This window comes from Curcuma longa, chromosome 17 (assembly GCF_044706935.1).
Source record: "Curcuma longa cultivar G26 ecotype Majalengka, Jawa Barat chromosome 17, ITB_CL_G26_1.1, whole genome shotgun sequence".
Classification (NCBI taxonomy): Eukaryota; Viridiplantae; Streptophyta; class Magnoliopsida; order Zingiberales; family Zingiberaceae; genus Curcuma; species Curcuma longa.
In genome coordinates, this window is record NC_133877.1 from 7,769,437 (window position 1) to 7,788,013 (window position 18,577).

The 18,577-nt window shown below is 45.8% G+C and overlaps 1 protein-coding gene across 1 annotated transcript; it reads right to left on the bottom strand.

Annotated features, from left to right (window-relative positions):
- Positions 1-1,089: 1,089 nt before the first annotated feature.
- Positions 1,090-2,218, bottom strand: LOC141811499 (cytochrome c oxidase subunit 3). The gene has a single exon (XM_074699525.1). The coding sequence runs from the start codon at positions 1,939-1,941 to the stop codon at positions 1,144-1,146; it is 798 nt and encodes a 265-aa protein (XP_074555626.1). The 5' UTR covers positions 1,942-2,218; the 3' UTR covers positions 1,090-1,143.
- Positions 2,219-18,577: the final 16,359 nt, after the last annotated feature.

Consider the following 18,577-nt stretch of genomic DNA (forward strand, 5'->3'; position numbering starts at 1 on the left):
AGGCCTTTCGATGCTGAGAGAGGAGTGATCAACAAATGCTTTGGCTAATGATACGAATGAGGGAGGTGGGTCACGGAACCACTGCAAAGCTGTACCAATGGGAAGAAGCGCTACGGGTGTCCGGACAGGTAAGATCACAGCGGAAAGAGTAACGAATGATCAACTGGATCGCCCTTCCCTTTTTTTATGGAAGGAAGCGGAATGCTCACAGCGGGTGGGCTCTCGACCCAGGCCTTGCTTTGTTTACCTGTCCTCTCGTTTCGAATAAGGTTTCCCAGCCCCGCCTTCCCTCACTCGATTTAACAGCTTGCTTGTCTTGTATGCCGAATACTCGTGTTCCTTTTATTTTCCTGAGCCAAAGAGTATAAAATAGTGGACTATATACTATGGGCCCCGCTGACTTCTACTTTCTTAGTAGGAATCCCATCCTTACTTTACTTTAGACTTAACGAGCCTACTCTACTCTGACTTTCTTTAAATTGTTCCGGTGTAGATTGGTGTTTGCTTGGTTGGGTTGTCTCACATTCTTCTACTGGAAACTGGCTCTCTTGAACAGCTTTGATCACAGGCTTTCTCACTTGCTGGCTTAGCAACTCCTAAATAGGAATATCCGGAACTGAACATAGATTTAAAAGTCACTGGCTTGATCCCTACTGATCTATTTTCCTTGCCCTATTGATCTTACCAAAAAGTAACTGCTTTCAAGGCTCCTACTAAGCTAGACTACTCCCCTTGATACTTATCCCAATGCCTGGCAAGAAAGTAGTACTGAAGCTATCTAGCTGGTAATATGCTTTTACTGGAGGTAATATGCTACAATATGCTATTGCTACAATATGCTCAAAGATCCTCAATATTATACGCTATTGATTCATAGCAAGCTGGAAATGGCGCTCAAAAAAGAATAGACTGGCTTGTTGATTTGAATTGCCTGGAGGGAAGGAGATAGCGATAGATCAAAAACAAACCATAGAGCTTGTACCAACGTTTCCAGAACTCACCCGGAATCGGGTTAAGGGCGCACCCCAAGCTAAGCCTCTTTCCGTGAGTTCCAGAACCATCTCAGCAATCTATACCTATCAAGATTCAGCCCAGTTCTCTTTGTCTTCGAGCTTTCATTCCTCAATCCACTTATTCGTTCTTTCATATACCTCCCCACCAATAGATAGAGAAAAATGGGAATAACCGAACCACGTCTACAAAATGCCAGTACCATGCAGCTGCTTCAAAGCCAACGTGATGCTCCTTGGTAAGATGACCAAGATATTGGCGAATACCACATATGATCAAGAAAAGAGTACCTATAATCACATGAAAACCATGAAAGCCTGTTGCTAAGAAAAAGGTAGAACCATAAACACTATCCGAAATAGTGGAGGGTGCTTGGTAATATTCCATTCCTTGAAAGCCAGTGGATACTAGAGCCAGTGAAACGGTAGCTACTAAAGCGTAAACTGCTCGTTTTTCCTTCCCCGCGAGTATAGCATGATGAGCCCAAGTTACGGCTGCTCCGGATGAAGGGAGAATAGGGGTATTAAGAAAAGGGATTTCCCAAGGATCTAAAACCCCAATCCCTTTTGGGGGCCAAATACCTCCGATCTCTACCGTAGGTGCCAAAGAAGAATGAGAAGAAGCCCAAAAAAAAGCAAAAAGGAACATAACCTCCGAGACTATGAACAGAATAGAACCATATCGAGGTCCTAATTGTACTGCTTTTGTATGATGTCCTTCCAACGTGGATTCACGTAGAACATCGCGCCACCATACGAACATGGTATATAGGATAAAGATGAGGCCCAAACTGAGAAGTGTTGCACCCCCTTGAAATAGGTGCATGTACATCACACCTCCGTAGGTGCTTGCCAAAGCTCCGAGTGAACCCGAAATAGGCCATGGACTTGGATCTACCAAATGAGAAGAATGCCTTTGAGATTCAATCATAAACCACTTTGCCCCGGTTGTATGTAAACCCCCCTTGAACCCCCACCCCCTGGTAAAGAAGGGGCTTTGGTCTCACTTTCTTTCTATCTGACAGGACAAAGAAATAGGAAGGGGTGGTTCTTTCATTACATTGATAGAAGTGAGACTCCCGAAAAGAGAAAGGAGACAACTAGAGACTTGGCGTTGGTTTTTCCAACTAAAGTCTGATGGAAAGAAGATGAATACAGAAGTGAAAGGAGCATCCCACACCCGATAGGTACTATTGGTGGCCCTCGGATATAATAGAAGATGGATACAATAAAATGAATAGGCTGGAGGGAATAATCACCATGACATCTAGGAAGTAAAGAAGTTAGCAGCTATCTGCACTGCTTGTATGAAAGACTGACTATTTAGACCTAAGCCCTATAAAGAAGAATAGATTTGCGAAAGAAATGACCTAAAATAAATATAAAGGAGATAAATAGCCCCAAGAAGATAAATAGCCCCTTTGGCGTAGACTAACTGTATATAATATAAGATAAGTACCTCGGCTACGCCTCCTTAGAGTCGAAAATAGACCCAAAGGCTATTTATCTTCTCTGCATAGCAGAGGTATTTCCTTTTTAGTAAGATGGTTTATTCTACGCCTTTGGGGCTATTTATCTCCTTGAGGCATATAAATAGCCAAAGGGGCTATTTACGACTAAGTAGACTAATCCGCCTGTATATAATATAAGTTCCTCTGCTACGCAGAGCAGATAAATAGCCAAAGGGGCTATTTACGACTAAGCCATACTATAATATAAGTTGTAAGTACGTTTTATAGTTAGGAAAGAGTCACCTTACTATATATTTCACCATTGACGACCTGTTGCTGTAGAGTGAATGGCCCGAACTTAATATAGTCTAGTCTACAATTGCTACGCAATTTATACAATTTACTATATTTTAGAAACTACTACTTTTGCGGGCACGCAATTATACTGGTAATAATCCGCTGAGGGCCGACTATTAAGGGCAGATCTTTCCCAATATATATACAGGGTTGAATAGTTTCGGATTAGTCGTAAATAGCCCCAAAGGAGATAAATAGCCCCAAAGGCTATTTATCTGCTCTGCATAGCAGAGGAACTTATATTATATACAGGCGGATTAGAACTTAATTATAGTAAGTAGGGCCTTTGGGGCTATTTCTCTCCTTTGGGGCTATTTACGACTAACAGGGGTAGCAGAGTTATATTATATACAGGCGGATTAGAACTTATATTATGAATGCAGGTAGGGTGGATTAGTCTACTTAAGGCTTAGTCGTAAATAGCCCCAAAGGCTATTTATATGCCTCTGCGTAGCAGAGGTACTTATCTTATATTATATACAGTTAGTCTACGCCAAAGGGGCTATTTATCTTCTCGGGGCTATTTATCTCCTTCACCACCTAAAATAAATATAAGTTGCTATAATTTATGAGCACAACATTAATTTCTCTTTCTCATAGATGCCCTCCCCTTGAAGAGTTCTCAGCCATGCCTTCCCCTTGAAGAGTTGACAACAGCTCTTACTTTAGAACAGAACTTCGAAGAGTTTGATGCGAGAGTTGAAGAAAGAAGCGAGCGAATCCTATTTATTAATAAAGATAATGGTAGGCGGAGCCGTTCCACTCGCTACTCGCTGGTCGGCTTGAACAATATATTGTTGTAAAAGGTCTGGTCTTCACTCAGGCCACCGATCAAGCTACATCTCATAGGTGGGGTGGGTTCACTAGAGTTCCATTAAAGCGCCCTTCCTCACTCGTTTCACTCGCTCTTGTATGAGTCGGCAAGAACAAGATCTGCCTATTGGGCTTTTCCGGCTCGTTCAAAACAGTAGAATGTTGGCTCCGACGCTCTTAATCACAAGCTCCATTCTTGTCGGCACCGATCTCACTCGCTCTCGCTTTTCACTTATTTGCAAAGATTTCGCTTCGCAGTCAGTGTTTATTTAATGATGGCAAAGATTTCGCGCTTACGCGCAGGGATTGCAGAGATCGTTAGTTGCGGAGATCGCGCTGCGCCTTAAGGCTTGCAGAGATCGCGCTCCTGCAGAGATTGCACTTCGTTTACTCTGCCGCTGCGCTTGACTCTGCTCGCGCTTCGCGCTCAACTGTTGCGTTGCGGATCGCAGAGAATAGTTTAACTCCTCGCGTCGCTTAACTCTGCCTGTCGCTTGCTCTGCTGCTTGACTCCGCTGTTTGACTTTGCCGCTCCGCACCTTGACTTAGTTCAGCGGAGCCTGGCCGCTCCACTGCCATTGAGTCTGTGCCTGCTAGTCCCACAGTGCGGTGCTAGTTTGAGGCTCGTTCCAGTGAGGGATTCTGCCGTGAAGCCTGTCTGATAAGGACTCTGCTTCTGCCTCAACTGCGCCTCGATCCTGCCTTCTAGCCCATCCTACTATGCCTGTCTCCCCTCAACGAGCTTCTCACCGATCAGTTTCCTTGGTTGTACAAAGTTCTTGGTCTATCTTTATATATATAGTGAAAATGGAATGCGATGAGCTTATCTGGCATCCGGAATCCGATTTCTCTGTCCTTCTCTGCTGGCTCAGGCATCTTCCATCCTCTTTCTTTGGCTCCTTGGGGCACCGAAGAGGGAAGTAGCTCCGTGTACCAACGAAGGATCTTAGCTTAGCGCACCCACCCCCGTGTACCAACGAAGGATCTTAGCACCCCTGAATTGAATCAAGATATGGGGCTATGTGATTGGAGGACTGGCTGGGGCTGGCTAGAGGCCTGGTCGAGAGCTCCTTGAACTATAAATAGAATTCTGTCTGCACTGGGTCTTCGAGTCTTCTCTCCCGGGTCGCATAGCTCCGGACTCAAACCTCTTAGGGACCTTCTCACTCGAGTGAGCTGACCAGAACTATTCTAATTTAGACTCCTTTCTCTGCCCTACTTTGAATGGCAGTTCTACAAAACTACGAAAGATCTTCTGCTCACTCGCACCTCTCCTCTTCTGCGCTCCGGTGAGCTGGGACGAGTGATTAGACCTGGGCACACCACACCTTCTTCGAACCCATGATTAGTGATATTTAAAAAGAAAGAAAGAGGGACGAGCGCGCAACTTCAGTCACGAGCAAACAAGTGGCCTGGTCGAACCATTGATTGGCACGAGCGAATGCTATGACGCGTCCCTTCGCTTCAACTCTTTTTGACTTTTACTGACAACAGCTGCTCAGAAATACAACAGACAAGTGAAACGTCCCAATTGAAGGCTTCGATTGCGCGTCAGCGAATCAACTGAGAATTGAGAACTTACTATTAATAGAATGGACTCTCTGAATCTCTGCCGTCAGCCGAAGATTCTCCGTACCGCTACGTGGGGAGAGGATAAGTAGGCAACCACTTTTGGAGATTGGCGAAGCGAACTATTCAATTATGAATCGACACCCTCCTCGGTCAGAGCCAGACGAACCTTCTTGAATCGACCGACTTTCACTATTTGATTCTTGCTTGAACTATTTCTTCTTGCTGACGGGTGCGATGGGAAGCCCTCTTCTCTATCACTGCCCCGGACTAGGAGCTCTAGCTTACTGACTCAGATCTCGATCTTCCGAGCTACATTGATTCAACTGTTCCAATCTGCCAATCGTTAGCATGTATGACTCACGCATGTATGAAGTAAAGTAGCCAATCTCACACACTTGTTAGTTGGTCTGTCTGTATGATCTGACGCATGTTCAAAACAGCCAATTTCGTTACTACTCATGCGCTTCATGAGAGAGACTGTCATTAATTGACCGTGCACACGTGACTGGCTTATAGTTCGTCCCTCTTTTAATTTAAAGAGGCAGATTCAAAACTCAACGTATTGAGATATGCTGGTCAAATACTTCCTCAGAGAATAAGAGAATAGGGGCGGGCAGTTTCGAGCACTTCTGAAAAGGGTATGCGTTCAAGTGGCAGAAAAAGAGGGTGAGACTTCCAAAACAAACTACTTGAATAGGCAGGCATAGCTCCGGACTCTAACCTCCACGCCTTTCTCACGAGCACCTATTCATTCATCTACAAAGCTTTCCCGGTGAGACTCTACCCTTCATGCGCCAGACTGAGACAAGACAAGCCTTCGCCTCCCTTATCCCTTATGGTCGCCTTTCTATTATATTATTCAATATGATTCGCCACCCCTCTGTTCTTGCTTCATTGGTCTTAGTCGATCGGATGAGTTTGCTCGCTAGGCCTACTGAGGAGAGAACTTATATGTATGGCGAGCCTTTCCTTCTCGCTGACAGAACACTGAGAGGAATGAGTGCTAGTGAACTAGGGCCTTTGAATATAAAAGTAAATTGAGGAGCAGACAGAACTGATAGGACAGGTAAAGTTCACCCGGAGTTGGAAAGGACTAGATTCGCGGCTTGCAGCCCCTTCCCACCGCTCCGTGGGCTACTAGGGATCTTACTTACTTAAATAAAATTAGAGACATATAGATCCGCTTCCCTGCCCTTAAAGATGGTCAAGAAATAAGGGGAAACATAAAAGTCTAGCACATAGGAGAAGATCCAACCTTTCGTAAGCAGGTGCCTAGATAAGTATGAACTTGTTTATTCCGCGGGTTTGGACCGGCGAGATAGGAGTCCTTCGCCCACTGATTTGATTCTGATCTTTAAACCTAACCTAGGAAAGATAAGCTACGAAGCTCCTTTCCATGCAGAGCACCACTAACTATTCTATTCACTCTTGCGTGCCTTCCCCTTTATAAAGAAATAGAGCACCGAACTACCAGCCTTCAATGTAATGTGAAGCGAGGTGAATCCACTCTACTAAGATAAGACCGGTCGAACTAGCTAGCTCCGAATCTGAAAATACTACTACTGGAACTGGAGATGGCAGGAATCGAACCCGTGCCAATGAACTAACTTTGACTTTGATTCTAAGACAAGACGAGAGCTTCCGCCTCTTTATGGATTGCAAAGATTTAGTGCCGCTGCCGATGACTTGAATTAGAATTAAAGGAGTTGCGCTCACTCGCATCTATCTCTATCTATCAGTTGCTTCAATCGCGGATTGCTTCGATCGCTTGTTTGCTGATTTGATTGCTTCAATAGGATCGTCCCGTACTTATTCGCTGACTCTTGTCTCCGCTGCGCTCTACTTGGCCCCGGATCCGGACGTTTCTAACTATCATTGCCCGTCCTATAAGAGTGAAACGATATTCCCTGCTCGCAACGCACCTACTCAATTCCCTGCTCGCAACGCACCTAGAAATGTGCCAGGTAGGGTTCACTCACAAGCTCCTTGGTCGCTCATCCTCTTGGTCCGAGCCAGACTAATGACTAATGGTCGCCTAAACCGACAGCGACATTCCATGTAATTCCTTCTTCGCCTCTTGATTCGCGGGGACGGTAGGTAGGTGGGGGAATCTGTCCTCTGAGCCTGATCTTGCCTCTCCGCTGTCGTGAGTAGTTATAATTGGGAACTCATCCGAGTCCTCTCTCTGATTGGGAGTCCTGAATCTCCTCACCTGGTCATAGTCTTGTAGTCGCTGGGCAATCAATATCAATGGTAATGTAATGGTATGAGCTTCTCCACCCTCTGAGTTCGCGTAGCTTCCCAGACGAGTCTGACCAGAATAATGAGACTGAGCTCCTTTACTTGACTGTTCATGCCTCCTAGCTAGCTTGGAATCCTATGCTCCACGAGTTCGTCTTCCCTCTGCCATTGACCCGGGGATTATCTTATCTTACTTCAGTTGCTAATTGAACCGAGTTGGATTTCCTCATGACTAGAACTGGTCGGGGATAGAATTGTGATCTCCACTTCCTACACGAAGGCATAGCACGCACACCCATAGAGCCTAACCTCTGTCTCCTAGACAACACAAACGAAGAGCATCACTCCTTTAGAGCAAATCAAAACTCCCCTAATTGTGATGACGAATGACGAGAGATAGCTTCCAACTACTACGCTCCCTAGGAATGAAAAGATAGATGATGATGACTCCTCCCCTTATTTTATAACTATCTTCCTTCAGAGTGCTACGATGTTCAGACTACTTGCTGCTATCTTATTTATCTTATTCCTGCTTTTCTTCTACTCTTCCCTGCTTGCCATCGAATCCATAAACCAAGAGAAGACAGACTGAGAACTCCTTCTTCAGTCCTCCACGACTGCGTGGGCGGTACACTACTCCCTAGACTCTCCCTATACTATACTAGAATGATGTAATGTACGTGTCCTCCCGATCAGAGAGTGCGTGTCTTCCCGCCCTGCCTTTACCTTTAAACACAGAGAGGGACAGCCCTGCCTTTAAGGGACCGGACTTTGAGACTGAGATCTCTTCGCTTGAGCCTTCTAGCCTTTGACTACTGCTCCTCTGACTACTCGCCACAGCTATAGTTCACAGTTCATCTACCTGGCGTCCTCCCAAGCTCCCGTCCTCCCTTCCTTGCCCTAATAAAAGAAGACTTAGAACAGCAAGCAAGTAAAGGTAAAGTAAAGAAGAAGACTTAGAACAGCAAGCAAGTAAAGGTAAAGAAGAAGACTTAGAACAGCAAGCAAAGGTCAGGAGAAGACTTAGAAGCAAGCAAAGGTCTATCCTTCCATCGTGTATCGTAAACTCCTCCGTCCTCTTACTCCCTCTATCGTGCGCTCCTCCGTCCTGTCCTCTCCTCTCAGGTCTCTCCTTCTCTTATATCGTGAACTCCTCTAACTTCACTTCAAAGTCGGTGCTGGATCGAGATCTAAACTTCACAGATCATCTTCCTATGCTACCGGTTCACTATCACCGCTACCGATTGACTATCACTGCCACCGGTTCACTATCACTTGCTGAGGGGAGAGGAACCGCACCATTGGCCTCACGAGCACTAAGCTGAGCCGATAAAGGACTGCCACTAATGAAAGATAGCGCTAAGCCCATCACATCAGTCCGGGGCTCTGCGTCGTCGTTGTAACTCGCAGCAGATTATTACCAGTATAGTTGCGTTCATGGCATTGTGCCATGAACTCTACCCTCATCACTTTCGTTCGCTCCGAAGAGATTCTTAGGCAGCAAGAAAGCGGCCCGCGTCACAGTCGCTCTTTTCTGGCTTCCCGAGCTCTCTTCTTCCCATGTCGCTCCGAACCTCACTTACAATACAAGTCTGGTTCACTCTGATTCGCTCCGCACCTGCACTGGAATCTCCACTCTATCGCTCCCCTATCTGAGGTGAGGAACCCAACCTGACTGAAATTGGTTTGGGTTTGGTTGACTTCGCCACTCCGTGCCTATCCAGCTCTGATCCTCCTTCGAAGCCGCGGAGCACCGAAGACTATCAATTCAGGACTGGATAACTGGAACTACCCCGAGTAGTGCTCCTTGGACACCCAAGACTAGACCCCTTAAACGTGTGACTAAAGGAATGGACGAGCGACTACTGACAGCGACGTGAACGACGGACGAACATAGTGACGTGAAGGGGAGGGATCGACCTAAAGGTCCGAGTTCATTCCAAGAGTGAATGAAGGGCCGAGCCAATATGCCCAATTAGAGTCATATTCGACTCTGGCTCTGACCTACGTCATCGTATAGTAAGAGAACTTATTATGTATTTGCCATATACAACGTATGCCTTATCATTCAATAGGTTCTCCCTACGTATTATCTACAATAAAGCCCGGTCGACTGTAATAATCAGCCCCTCTACAATGACTTTCACCTTATCTACAATAAAGCCCGGTCGACTTACATAGAGAAGCATATCAGCAGGATCGGTCGACTTACATAATAATAAGATAAAAATCCGTCTCCAGCCGAGCTATTTCATACTCTCTCTCGCCCAGTCTATAGTGGGCCCTTTCCTTATCCCGCGTAAAATATTAGCTTATCTAGCTACTACTTCGAGCTATTTAATGAAGACCCTCTCTTTCTCAGTCGAGCACTTCGTTCCTATCCTTAGAAGTTTAATTTCTACTCTACTATATCCCATTATAAGTCTCGCACGTATACCCGTAGCCACATAATTAGTGCTAGCCCCATTGGAACGGATAAAATATCGAAAAATCTACTTTGAAAAAGAAAGTCAAAATGCCCCAAAAATATAGTAAATTGTGAAAGATATTGGTATGCATTTATTCTCTTCTCTCATCATTATATACCATTCTTAATAAATTTACTAGATTTTTGGCCTAATATATAAGTAAGTTTCCTGCATTTCTCGGAATTTATATTTATTTTAGGGCCTAAAAAATAAAAATAAATTTCGTAAATAGCCCCTTTGGCTATTTATCTGCCCAATATATATACAGGGGTAGCAGAGGAACTTATATTATATACAGGCGGATTAGAACTTATATTATGAATGCAGGGCCAAAGGGGCTATTTATCTCCCTTCTATTTATTTTAGGTAAATTCGGATTAGTCGTAAATAGCCCCAAAGGCTATTTATCTGCCTCTGCGTAGCAGAGGTACTTATCTTATATTATATACAGTTAGTCTACGCCAAAGGGGCTATTTATCTCCTTTCGTAAATAGCCCCTTTGGCTATTTCTCTCCTCTGCGTAGCAGAGGTACTTATATTATATACAGGCGGATTAGAACTTAATATTATGAATGTAGGGCCTTTGGGGCTATTTATCTCCTTTGGCCAAAATAAATATAAATTCCGCCTCATATTCCTGTTTTGCACTCACTCGGCCTGGCCTCATTAGAATGAGCACCTTGATTCACTCATTGGGCCATAGCTTCCAGTACAGAGCGTAGTAGGGTAGGAGGTTCTCGCAAACTATTATAGCTGTCCAAGCGCTCCCATAGGTCTTTAACGACTGGTTCTGTTAGCCTTTACCGCTACGCCCAATATATATACAGGGCCGATGAATCTCATTCATGACTATTGGGAGGATTAGCCCATATTTCCCTACTTTAGTCGACTACGCAACATTCACTCTTCTTTCCGAACTGAACCACTCCTGTTCTCTATCCCCACGACTGATGAGCCATTAGCGAGTTTCAAATGATTGGCGAGGACCGAAGCGAAGGATCGAATGGCCAATTGCAGCTTTGCTCCATGCGGTAGTCATCATGCACTCATTCAGAAAGCGAAGTCAATTCATTCATCCAGCCAGAAAGCATCGATCCTTTACTGGGGCCTTCCACTTTCAACCAATGAAGCTGTCAAGTTAAAGTAGGCGTTTGACAAAGCACTATAGTTCTGCGTAGGCGCTGCAATAATTACAGAAATGTAGTCAAAGTAGGGGCTTCACCATTTAACTACTTCTTTTAGCAGTCAATATGGGACTGCAATGAATTGAATGATTAGAGCAAGCTGGAGTTTCACTCGCGTTCATTCCACAATTTAATATATTTTAGGGGCGGTCAGATATTAGCTAAAAGTAGGATCGGGAAGAGATGACACTTACTAGGGGCTCGAGAGGCATAGGGATAGAAGCCAGCATCTGCTGCCAAGCCCACTACGCGGTAGTCCTTCCATGCCACTCTACTGCTATAGGGAAGTCAGAGTATGTATGCCTTCTTTCCATGAGTCCGATCGATGCCGGGAAGAGAGAGAGAATGGGCCCGAGAAGAAGAGAAGAATAATCAGAGTCTCGAATCAAGGGCCTAATATAGTAAAGTAAATTGAGGAACGATTTATGCTTATGCGATAGCGACGTGGAAGAGAGAGGTTATGAAAGTAGCTCGAGTTACTCAGCAGCAACTTCTATTCAGTCGTGCCTCAGACAAAGAACTACTGCTTATACGGACTAGGAAGGGACAAGATAAGATTCAACCAAACAGGATTACAGTATTGCGTTAAAATGGTATAAGATCTTATCATTCTTCACTCCTCTACTCTAGAACCCTTCTAACTGTATAGCAACAGGAGCTACAGCCCCAAGAGGTAGGCCTAGCACCAGGAGCAACAGAAGCAACAACAGAAGCAACAGAAGCAGCACCAGGAGCAACTTACTTCCTTGACTTTTGAACCAGGAAAAACTGACTTCTTCACCAGGCCTTCACGAGGAGCACTATCCTTTACTTGAGCAGCAGCCCTAGGAACAGTGGACTCATCACTAGCTACAGTAACTGCAGGAGCAACTTTAGCAACTAAAGGAGCACCAATAGCAACTTCAACAACTGCATCCCTAGGAACGAACTCCTAAAGTCGAAGACCCAGGAACAGTGGACTCACCACCAACTGCATCCCTAGGAACTTCAAAGGCATTACCAGAGTCTGAAGTTACTTTGGCATCAACACTAGGAACACCCGAAGTGGGAGCTCTAAAGGAAGGAACACTAGACTCGAAAGCTGCAACACCAATAGGAAGACTCGAAAGCTGCAACAGGAGCACTATCCTTGACTTCAAAGGAAAGGAGCAACAGAGGAGTATACTTTAGCAACAAAACCCCTAGGATTCAAAGTAGCAACAGAGTCAACTTCACCAGCATCACCAGGAGCTACTGCACCAGCAACAAGGTGGTCTACTTTAGCAACAGGAGCAACTGCAACAGCAACAACTGATTCTTAGGAACAGGAACTACATCAGCGTCAGCCCTATCTACAGGAACTGCAACAGCAACGGAAGATGAGACTTTATCAACTGCAACAGCATCAACAATGACAGCCTCAAGAGCTACTTCCCTAAGTGAGACAGCCTCTAAAGCATCACCAGAGTCAACTTCACCAGCATCACCAGGAGCTACTGCACCAGCAGTAGTCTCAACCCTAGGAACGGGAACTGCCAAGGCATCAACAGAGAAGCAACTCCAAAAGAGCAACTGACTGCGGAGCCCGAAGTGACAGCTCCAAAGGCAGCAACTAAAAAAGCATCAGCAGCAACAGGCCCTAATATATCGCTCCAACATCCGAAGACCTACTAGCTACAGTAGCAACAGTAGCACCAACTTTTCAAGCGAATTATATATACAGGCTGATGAAACGAATTTCTCTACTTTTGCTGCATTTACTGATGATACGAATTTCTCTACTTTTCAAGTCAAGCCCCAACTGAGTCTACGAATTGATATACTTTGAAATCCCCAACGGAGTCTACGAATTGATCTACTCCAAAAGCAACAGAGGAGGATTCTCCTTTAGCTACTTTTGCAGCAACTGAGTTCTACGAATTTAGCAACTGCTGAAGCAGCAACAGAAGATTCTACTTTATCAACTGCACCAGCAAGAGTGGACTCACTAGACTCGAAAGCAGCCCTATATATATACTCAAAAGCGTCAACCCTAGGAAAGTGACTGAAGTGCGAGCTCCTGTGCCAGCTCCAGAGTCTGGAGTGCCAGCTCCAACAGCAGCAGCAAGAGCATCCCTACTGTACTCAGTAAGAGCCTCAACACTAGGAACTATAGGATACTCAAAAGGCGTTTAGTCGTAAATAGCCCCAAAGGCTATTTATATGCCTCTGCGTAGCAGAGGTACTTATCTTATATTATATACAGTTAGTCTACGCCAAAGGGGCTATTTATCTCCTTCCCTACTAAAAACGCAGGAACGCAAGACCGAAGGATCAACTCACCATCCGAAGACCCAGGAACTGGAGCACTACAAGGAACAGGAACTGCAGTAGCTGCATCCCTAGCAACTCCAAAAGCTACTATAGGAACTCTAACTAAAGCTACTCTACTATCAACTCCGAAAGCCCCAAGAGGAACTGTACTATCGACTCTAACTCAGCCCCAAGAGGAACTCTAACTGCAGCCCTACCCTAATAGTGGCAACATCAGTAGCACCATCCTTAACTCAAAAGGCCGTAACACTAGCATCACCTGCATCCCTAGCGACGTTGTACTCAACAGCCTCAGCGGGAGCATCCCTAGCTACATTGGACTCGAAAGCCTCAACTGCATCCCTAGGTACATTGGACTCAACAGCCTCACTAGCAGGAGCAACTGCAGTAGCAACTTTTAAAGCAACTCCAACAGCAGCAACAGGAACACCAGCTGCATCAAAAGCAGCATTACCAGAAAGACCAGAAGCATTAGTAGCTCTACTTTAGCCCCAACTTTTAAAGCACCAGAAGCATCGACTTTAGCCCCAACTTTTAAAGCAACAGTAGATTAGACTTTATGAACTTTTAAAGGAACGACTTTAGCAACTTTTGCATCACCAGAAGCAACTGCAACATCAGCATCTACTTTTGCATCACCAGAAGCAACTTCATCAACATCAGCAACCCTAGAACAGTACCTGTAATCAGTACCACTAGGATAAAGAGCAACACAAGACTCCCCAACAGCAACACTACTATGAACTGCGACAGGGTCAGCCCTATCAACTCTAACAGGAACTGCAAAAGCTACTTTAGCAACAGGAGCAACTTTAGCAACAACTGCAAAAGCATTTACTGATTCTACTTTTTTATGAACAACTGCAAAAGCTACTTTAGCAACAGGAGCAACTATAAAAGCATCAGCATCCCCAAGTATGCCCTTTACTTGGCTATCCCCTTCTGGGGACCTCTCCCCGGCACCAGGACAGAAGTACCTTCCTTACTTTCCTATCCCCTTCGGGGGCCCTCTCACCGGCAACGGAGCATAAGGACGTCTCGGAATTTATATTTATTTTAGGGAGGTTGTAGTCTCTTTTAAGTGTAATGAGTAACAACTCGACAGCAGCCCCACTAGTCTACTCAACTGCATCAGTAGCAGCACCAGTGACTGAAGTTCCAGCTCCAAAGGCAGCTCCAAAGGCATCCCTAATGTACTGGACAGCAGCCCCCGTGGTAACACTAGGAGCGGCAGCCCTGGACTCGAAAGCAACAGGAACAGCAGTAGCAGCAGCCCTAGCCCCAGTAGCCGCGTTAAGACTAGCCCCAGTAGTAGCCCCACTGTACTCAGTAGTAGCAACAGACGGCACTAAGGGAGCATCAGTAGTGTACTCAATAGCCTGAGCCGGACTACTATACTCGCAAGTGTGTAACTGGTAGACTCGCACCAAGTGTAACTGCCCCAGTGTGAGCCCTAGCTACGGTAACTTCTCAATAGCAGTAGTCGCCCTAGTCCCTTTTAAAGCAGCAGCCGTAACTACTAAAGGAGTACCAGCAGTAACTAAAAGAGCAGCAGCATAAGTAACTACTAAAAAGCAAGAGCCGTAACTACTAAAGCCTCAACCTCTCCTTTACTCGAATGAACTACGTACTCAGCAAGAGCAGCGGCATCAAGAGCCTTAGCCTCAGCAGCTTCAAAAGCAGCTTTCAGATGACTAGCAAGAGCAGCATTTAGTTTAGCCCCCGTAGCCGCCCTCTATCTCTCAACTGCAAAAGCAAGAGTGGGAACACTAGGAACTGCCGCAGCCTCAAGAGAAGGAGCACCAGGCTTAAAAGCCGGATCTACTTTAGCCTCAACGGAAGGAGCACCAGGCTTAAAAGCCGGATCTACTTTAGCCTCAACAGAAGGAACTGCCGCAGCCTCAACAGGCGCGTACCTATCACTACTAGTAACCACCAGCAAGACTAGCCCCAACTCTACCGGGCGCGGCCCTCTCACTAGTAGTAACTGCCCTATCCGTAAGTGATTCTCCTTGATCTACTTTTGCATCCCTACCAGAGTCTGAAGTGAGAAGTTCAGCAGCCCCTAATTGAGTTACTTTTCAAGCCGTAAGTGATTCTACTTTAGGAACTCCTTTTGCATCACCCGAGTTTTAAGCAGCCCCAGAGTATTCTACTTTAGTACCAACTTTAGCGGTACCCGCTTTCTCTGCTTTAGGAACTACTTTTCCCTCTCCTTTAGCCCCCCCTTTTGAAGCCCCTACTTTAAGTTTAGGAACTCCTTTTGCAGCAACATAGGATTCTTAAGTGCGAGTCCCCTAATTGATCTAATCTACTTTTCTAATCTACTTTTGCATCCCTACCTTTTGAAGCACTAGCTGAGTATCCTTTAGGAACTACTTTAAAAGCCCTACCTGTGCCAGCCGCACCTGCACCAGCTACTTTAGCATCATCAGATTCTTCTAGTGTTCATTAGGAACTACTCTACCAGCCCGAACTGCCCCAGCATCCCTATGGGATTCTCCTTTGTCACCAACTGCAACAGCGCCAACGGAGGATTCTCCTTCGCCAACGGAGGATTCTAAAAGACTAGGAGTCTCTTTACCCGAGCGAGAAGCCTCTAAGAGTCCAAAGCTGCAACCAACTCAAAAGCCTAAGATGCCGACTCAGAAGCCGAAGACCCCTCAGCCGCCCCGGAGCTAAGGATCAACTCACCAGCCCTAGCCCCAGTAACTTCAATAGCAGCATCCCTCGTAGTGGCAAGAGTGGCCTTAGTAGCCGCCTCCCTAGGAAGAGTACCAGCCGTAGCATCCCTATCAAGAGTAACAGCCGTAGCAGCGCTAGCACCAGTGACTGCAAGGGCAGCCCCTTGGTAGTCTGAAGTGCCCTCTGTATTGATAGCTCTAAAGGCAGGAGCAGTAGCATCCCTAGCCGCATTGGCTGCCCCCGCCCCAACTTCCCCATCCCGAAGGTAGTCTCCTTTGTCCCTACCTGAGTCTTATACTTTAGGAACGTTGATTTTAGGGCCACCTGATTCTGAAGTGAGGAGAGGTTCACAAGCCCCGAATTTCTCTACTTTTTTAGCCCCATAGGATTCTCCTTTAGTAGGAACTCTACCAGCCCCAAAGGGGGAACTCTACCCGAGAAACCTTTTCAAGCCCCGACTTTCTCTACAGTGGGAACTCCTTTTCAATCCCCCGAAGCATGAGTAGCTACGTAGCCCCTTGCCCTATAGGATTCTACTTTTGCCTCAACGGAGGCTTCTCCTTTAGGAACTACTTTTGCCTCAGCAGAAGATTATCCTTTAGGAACTACTGCACCAGCATCCCCAAGAGCCCCATCCCTAGCAACAGCTTCAGGAGCAGCATCCCTAGCAACAGCTTTCAAGAGCAGCCGCCCTAGCAACTTTTGGAGTCCCTACTTGATCTCCTTTAGCCCTATAGGATTCTACTTTTTTGTCCCCACCCGAGTCTTCAGGAACTACTTGTGCACCAACTGCCCCTCAAGTTTAATTCTACACCACCTGAGTCTTCGACTTTAGGAACTAAGGATTTAGGAACAACTGAAGGAACTAACTACTTTTGCGGGAACTGAGTCTTCGTCACCAACTGCCCCAGCAGCAACTGAGTCTACAGTAGGAACTCCTGCCCTACCTGATTCTGAAGTTAGAGGTCCCGTGACAGCTCCAAAGGCGTCAACACTAGGAACTGCAAAAGCATTTACTATGGGAACTCCCAAAAGAGCAACTGACTGCAGGAGCCCTAAGTGGCAGCTCAAAAGCCCTAAGTGAGAGCTCACCCGAAGCAACAGTAGCAACGGACCCAGCAACAGGAGCAACTTACCCATCCGCAACTGAAGGAGCAACGGACCCATCCGCAACTGAAGGAGCAACTTACCCATCCCTACCGGATTCTTAAGTTAGAGGTTCAACAGAAGCCTTTACTTTAGTAGCTACTTTTGAAGCAGCAACAGAGTCTACTTTAGCCCTACCTGCAACAGACAGCTACTTTTTCAGCCCTAGCTGAGTCTACTTTTGCATCAACAGAGACTACTACTTTAGGAACTAATGCATCAACAGAGTCTTCAGTAGCAACTGCCCCAGCCAGCCCCAACTTGGAAAGCCCGAACTGCCCCAGCCCTACCGGAGTATTCTATTTTAGGAACACCTGTACCATCTGATTTAGGAGCACCTGTACCATCTGAGGACCTAGAAACACTCGGAGCTGCCCTAGCCCTACCGGAGTCTACTTTAGCCCCAACCGAGTCTACTACTTTAGTAGCACCTGAGTCTACTTTAGGAACGAAGGAAGCAACTGCCCCAGCATCATCAATGGAAGCAACTGTACCAGTATCAACGGAAGCAACAGCCCTAGCTAAAGGAACTGCAATAGCAGGAGCCCTATTTAAAGGAACAGAAGATTCTACTTTAGCCCCACCTTTTCAAGGAACAGAGGATTCTTAAGTTAGAAGTGCAAAAGCCCCTCCTCTAATTTCTCTCCTTTTGCAGCCGCAACTGATTATTCTACTTGAGGAGCCCCAGCACAAGGTAGTCTAGCCCTACCTTTTTTTCAGTAGCTAATTGATCTACTTTTTCAAGCTCCTAATTTATCTGCTTTTGCAGGAGTAAATTTAGGTACTTTTCAAGCCCCGAATTTGTCTATTTTTGCCTCATAATTTGATGTACAAATTTCGTTTTGCCTTAATAGTTACTTAACAAAACAATTGACTACTTTTGCCTCACCAGCTGAGTCTACTTTAGGAACAGGAACAGCATCCCCAAAGGCGGGAGCCCTAGCTACTTTAGCCGCAACAGCAGCAACTGCCCTAGCTCCAGGAACTGCAATAGCAGGAGCCCTAGCTACTTTTGAAGTACCTAATTGATCTACTTTAGGAACTCCTGTACCATCCCTACCGGATTATGAAGTGGCCCTACCGGATTATGAAGTGCTAGGTTTCAAAGCCTTTACTTTAGCTAAAGAAGCACGAACTGAGGAATCTACTGAAGCCCCAAAGGATTATCCTTTAGGAGCAACTTTTGCATCAAGGAATTGATATACTTTTTAAAGGAACAGATGCATCTGGAGCCCCTGATGATTCTGGAGCCCCGGAAGCTTATCCTTTATCTGCAGTGTACCTACTTGATCTTCTGGAAAGCCGTGGGTGCAAAAATCCGAAGCCCTACTCCGTACCGACTTGATCTACTTTTTCAG

What these genes read in the sequence shown, in the direction of transcription:
- LOC141811499 (XM_074699525.1), bottom strand. Translation starts at nt 1,941, where the DNA reads ATGATTGAATCTCAAAGGCATTCTTCTCATTTGGTAGATCCAAGTCCA.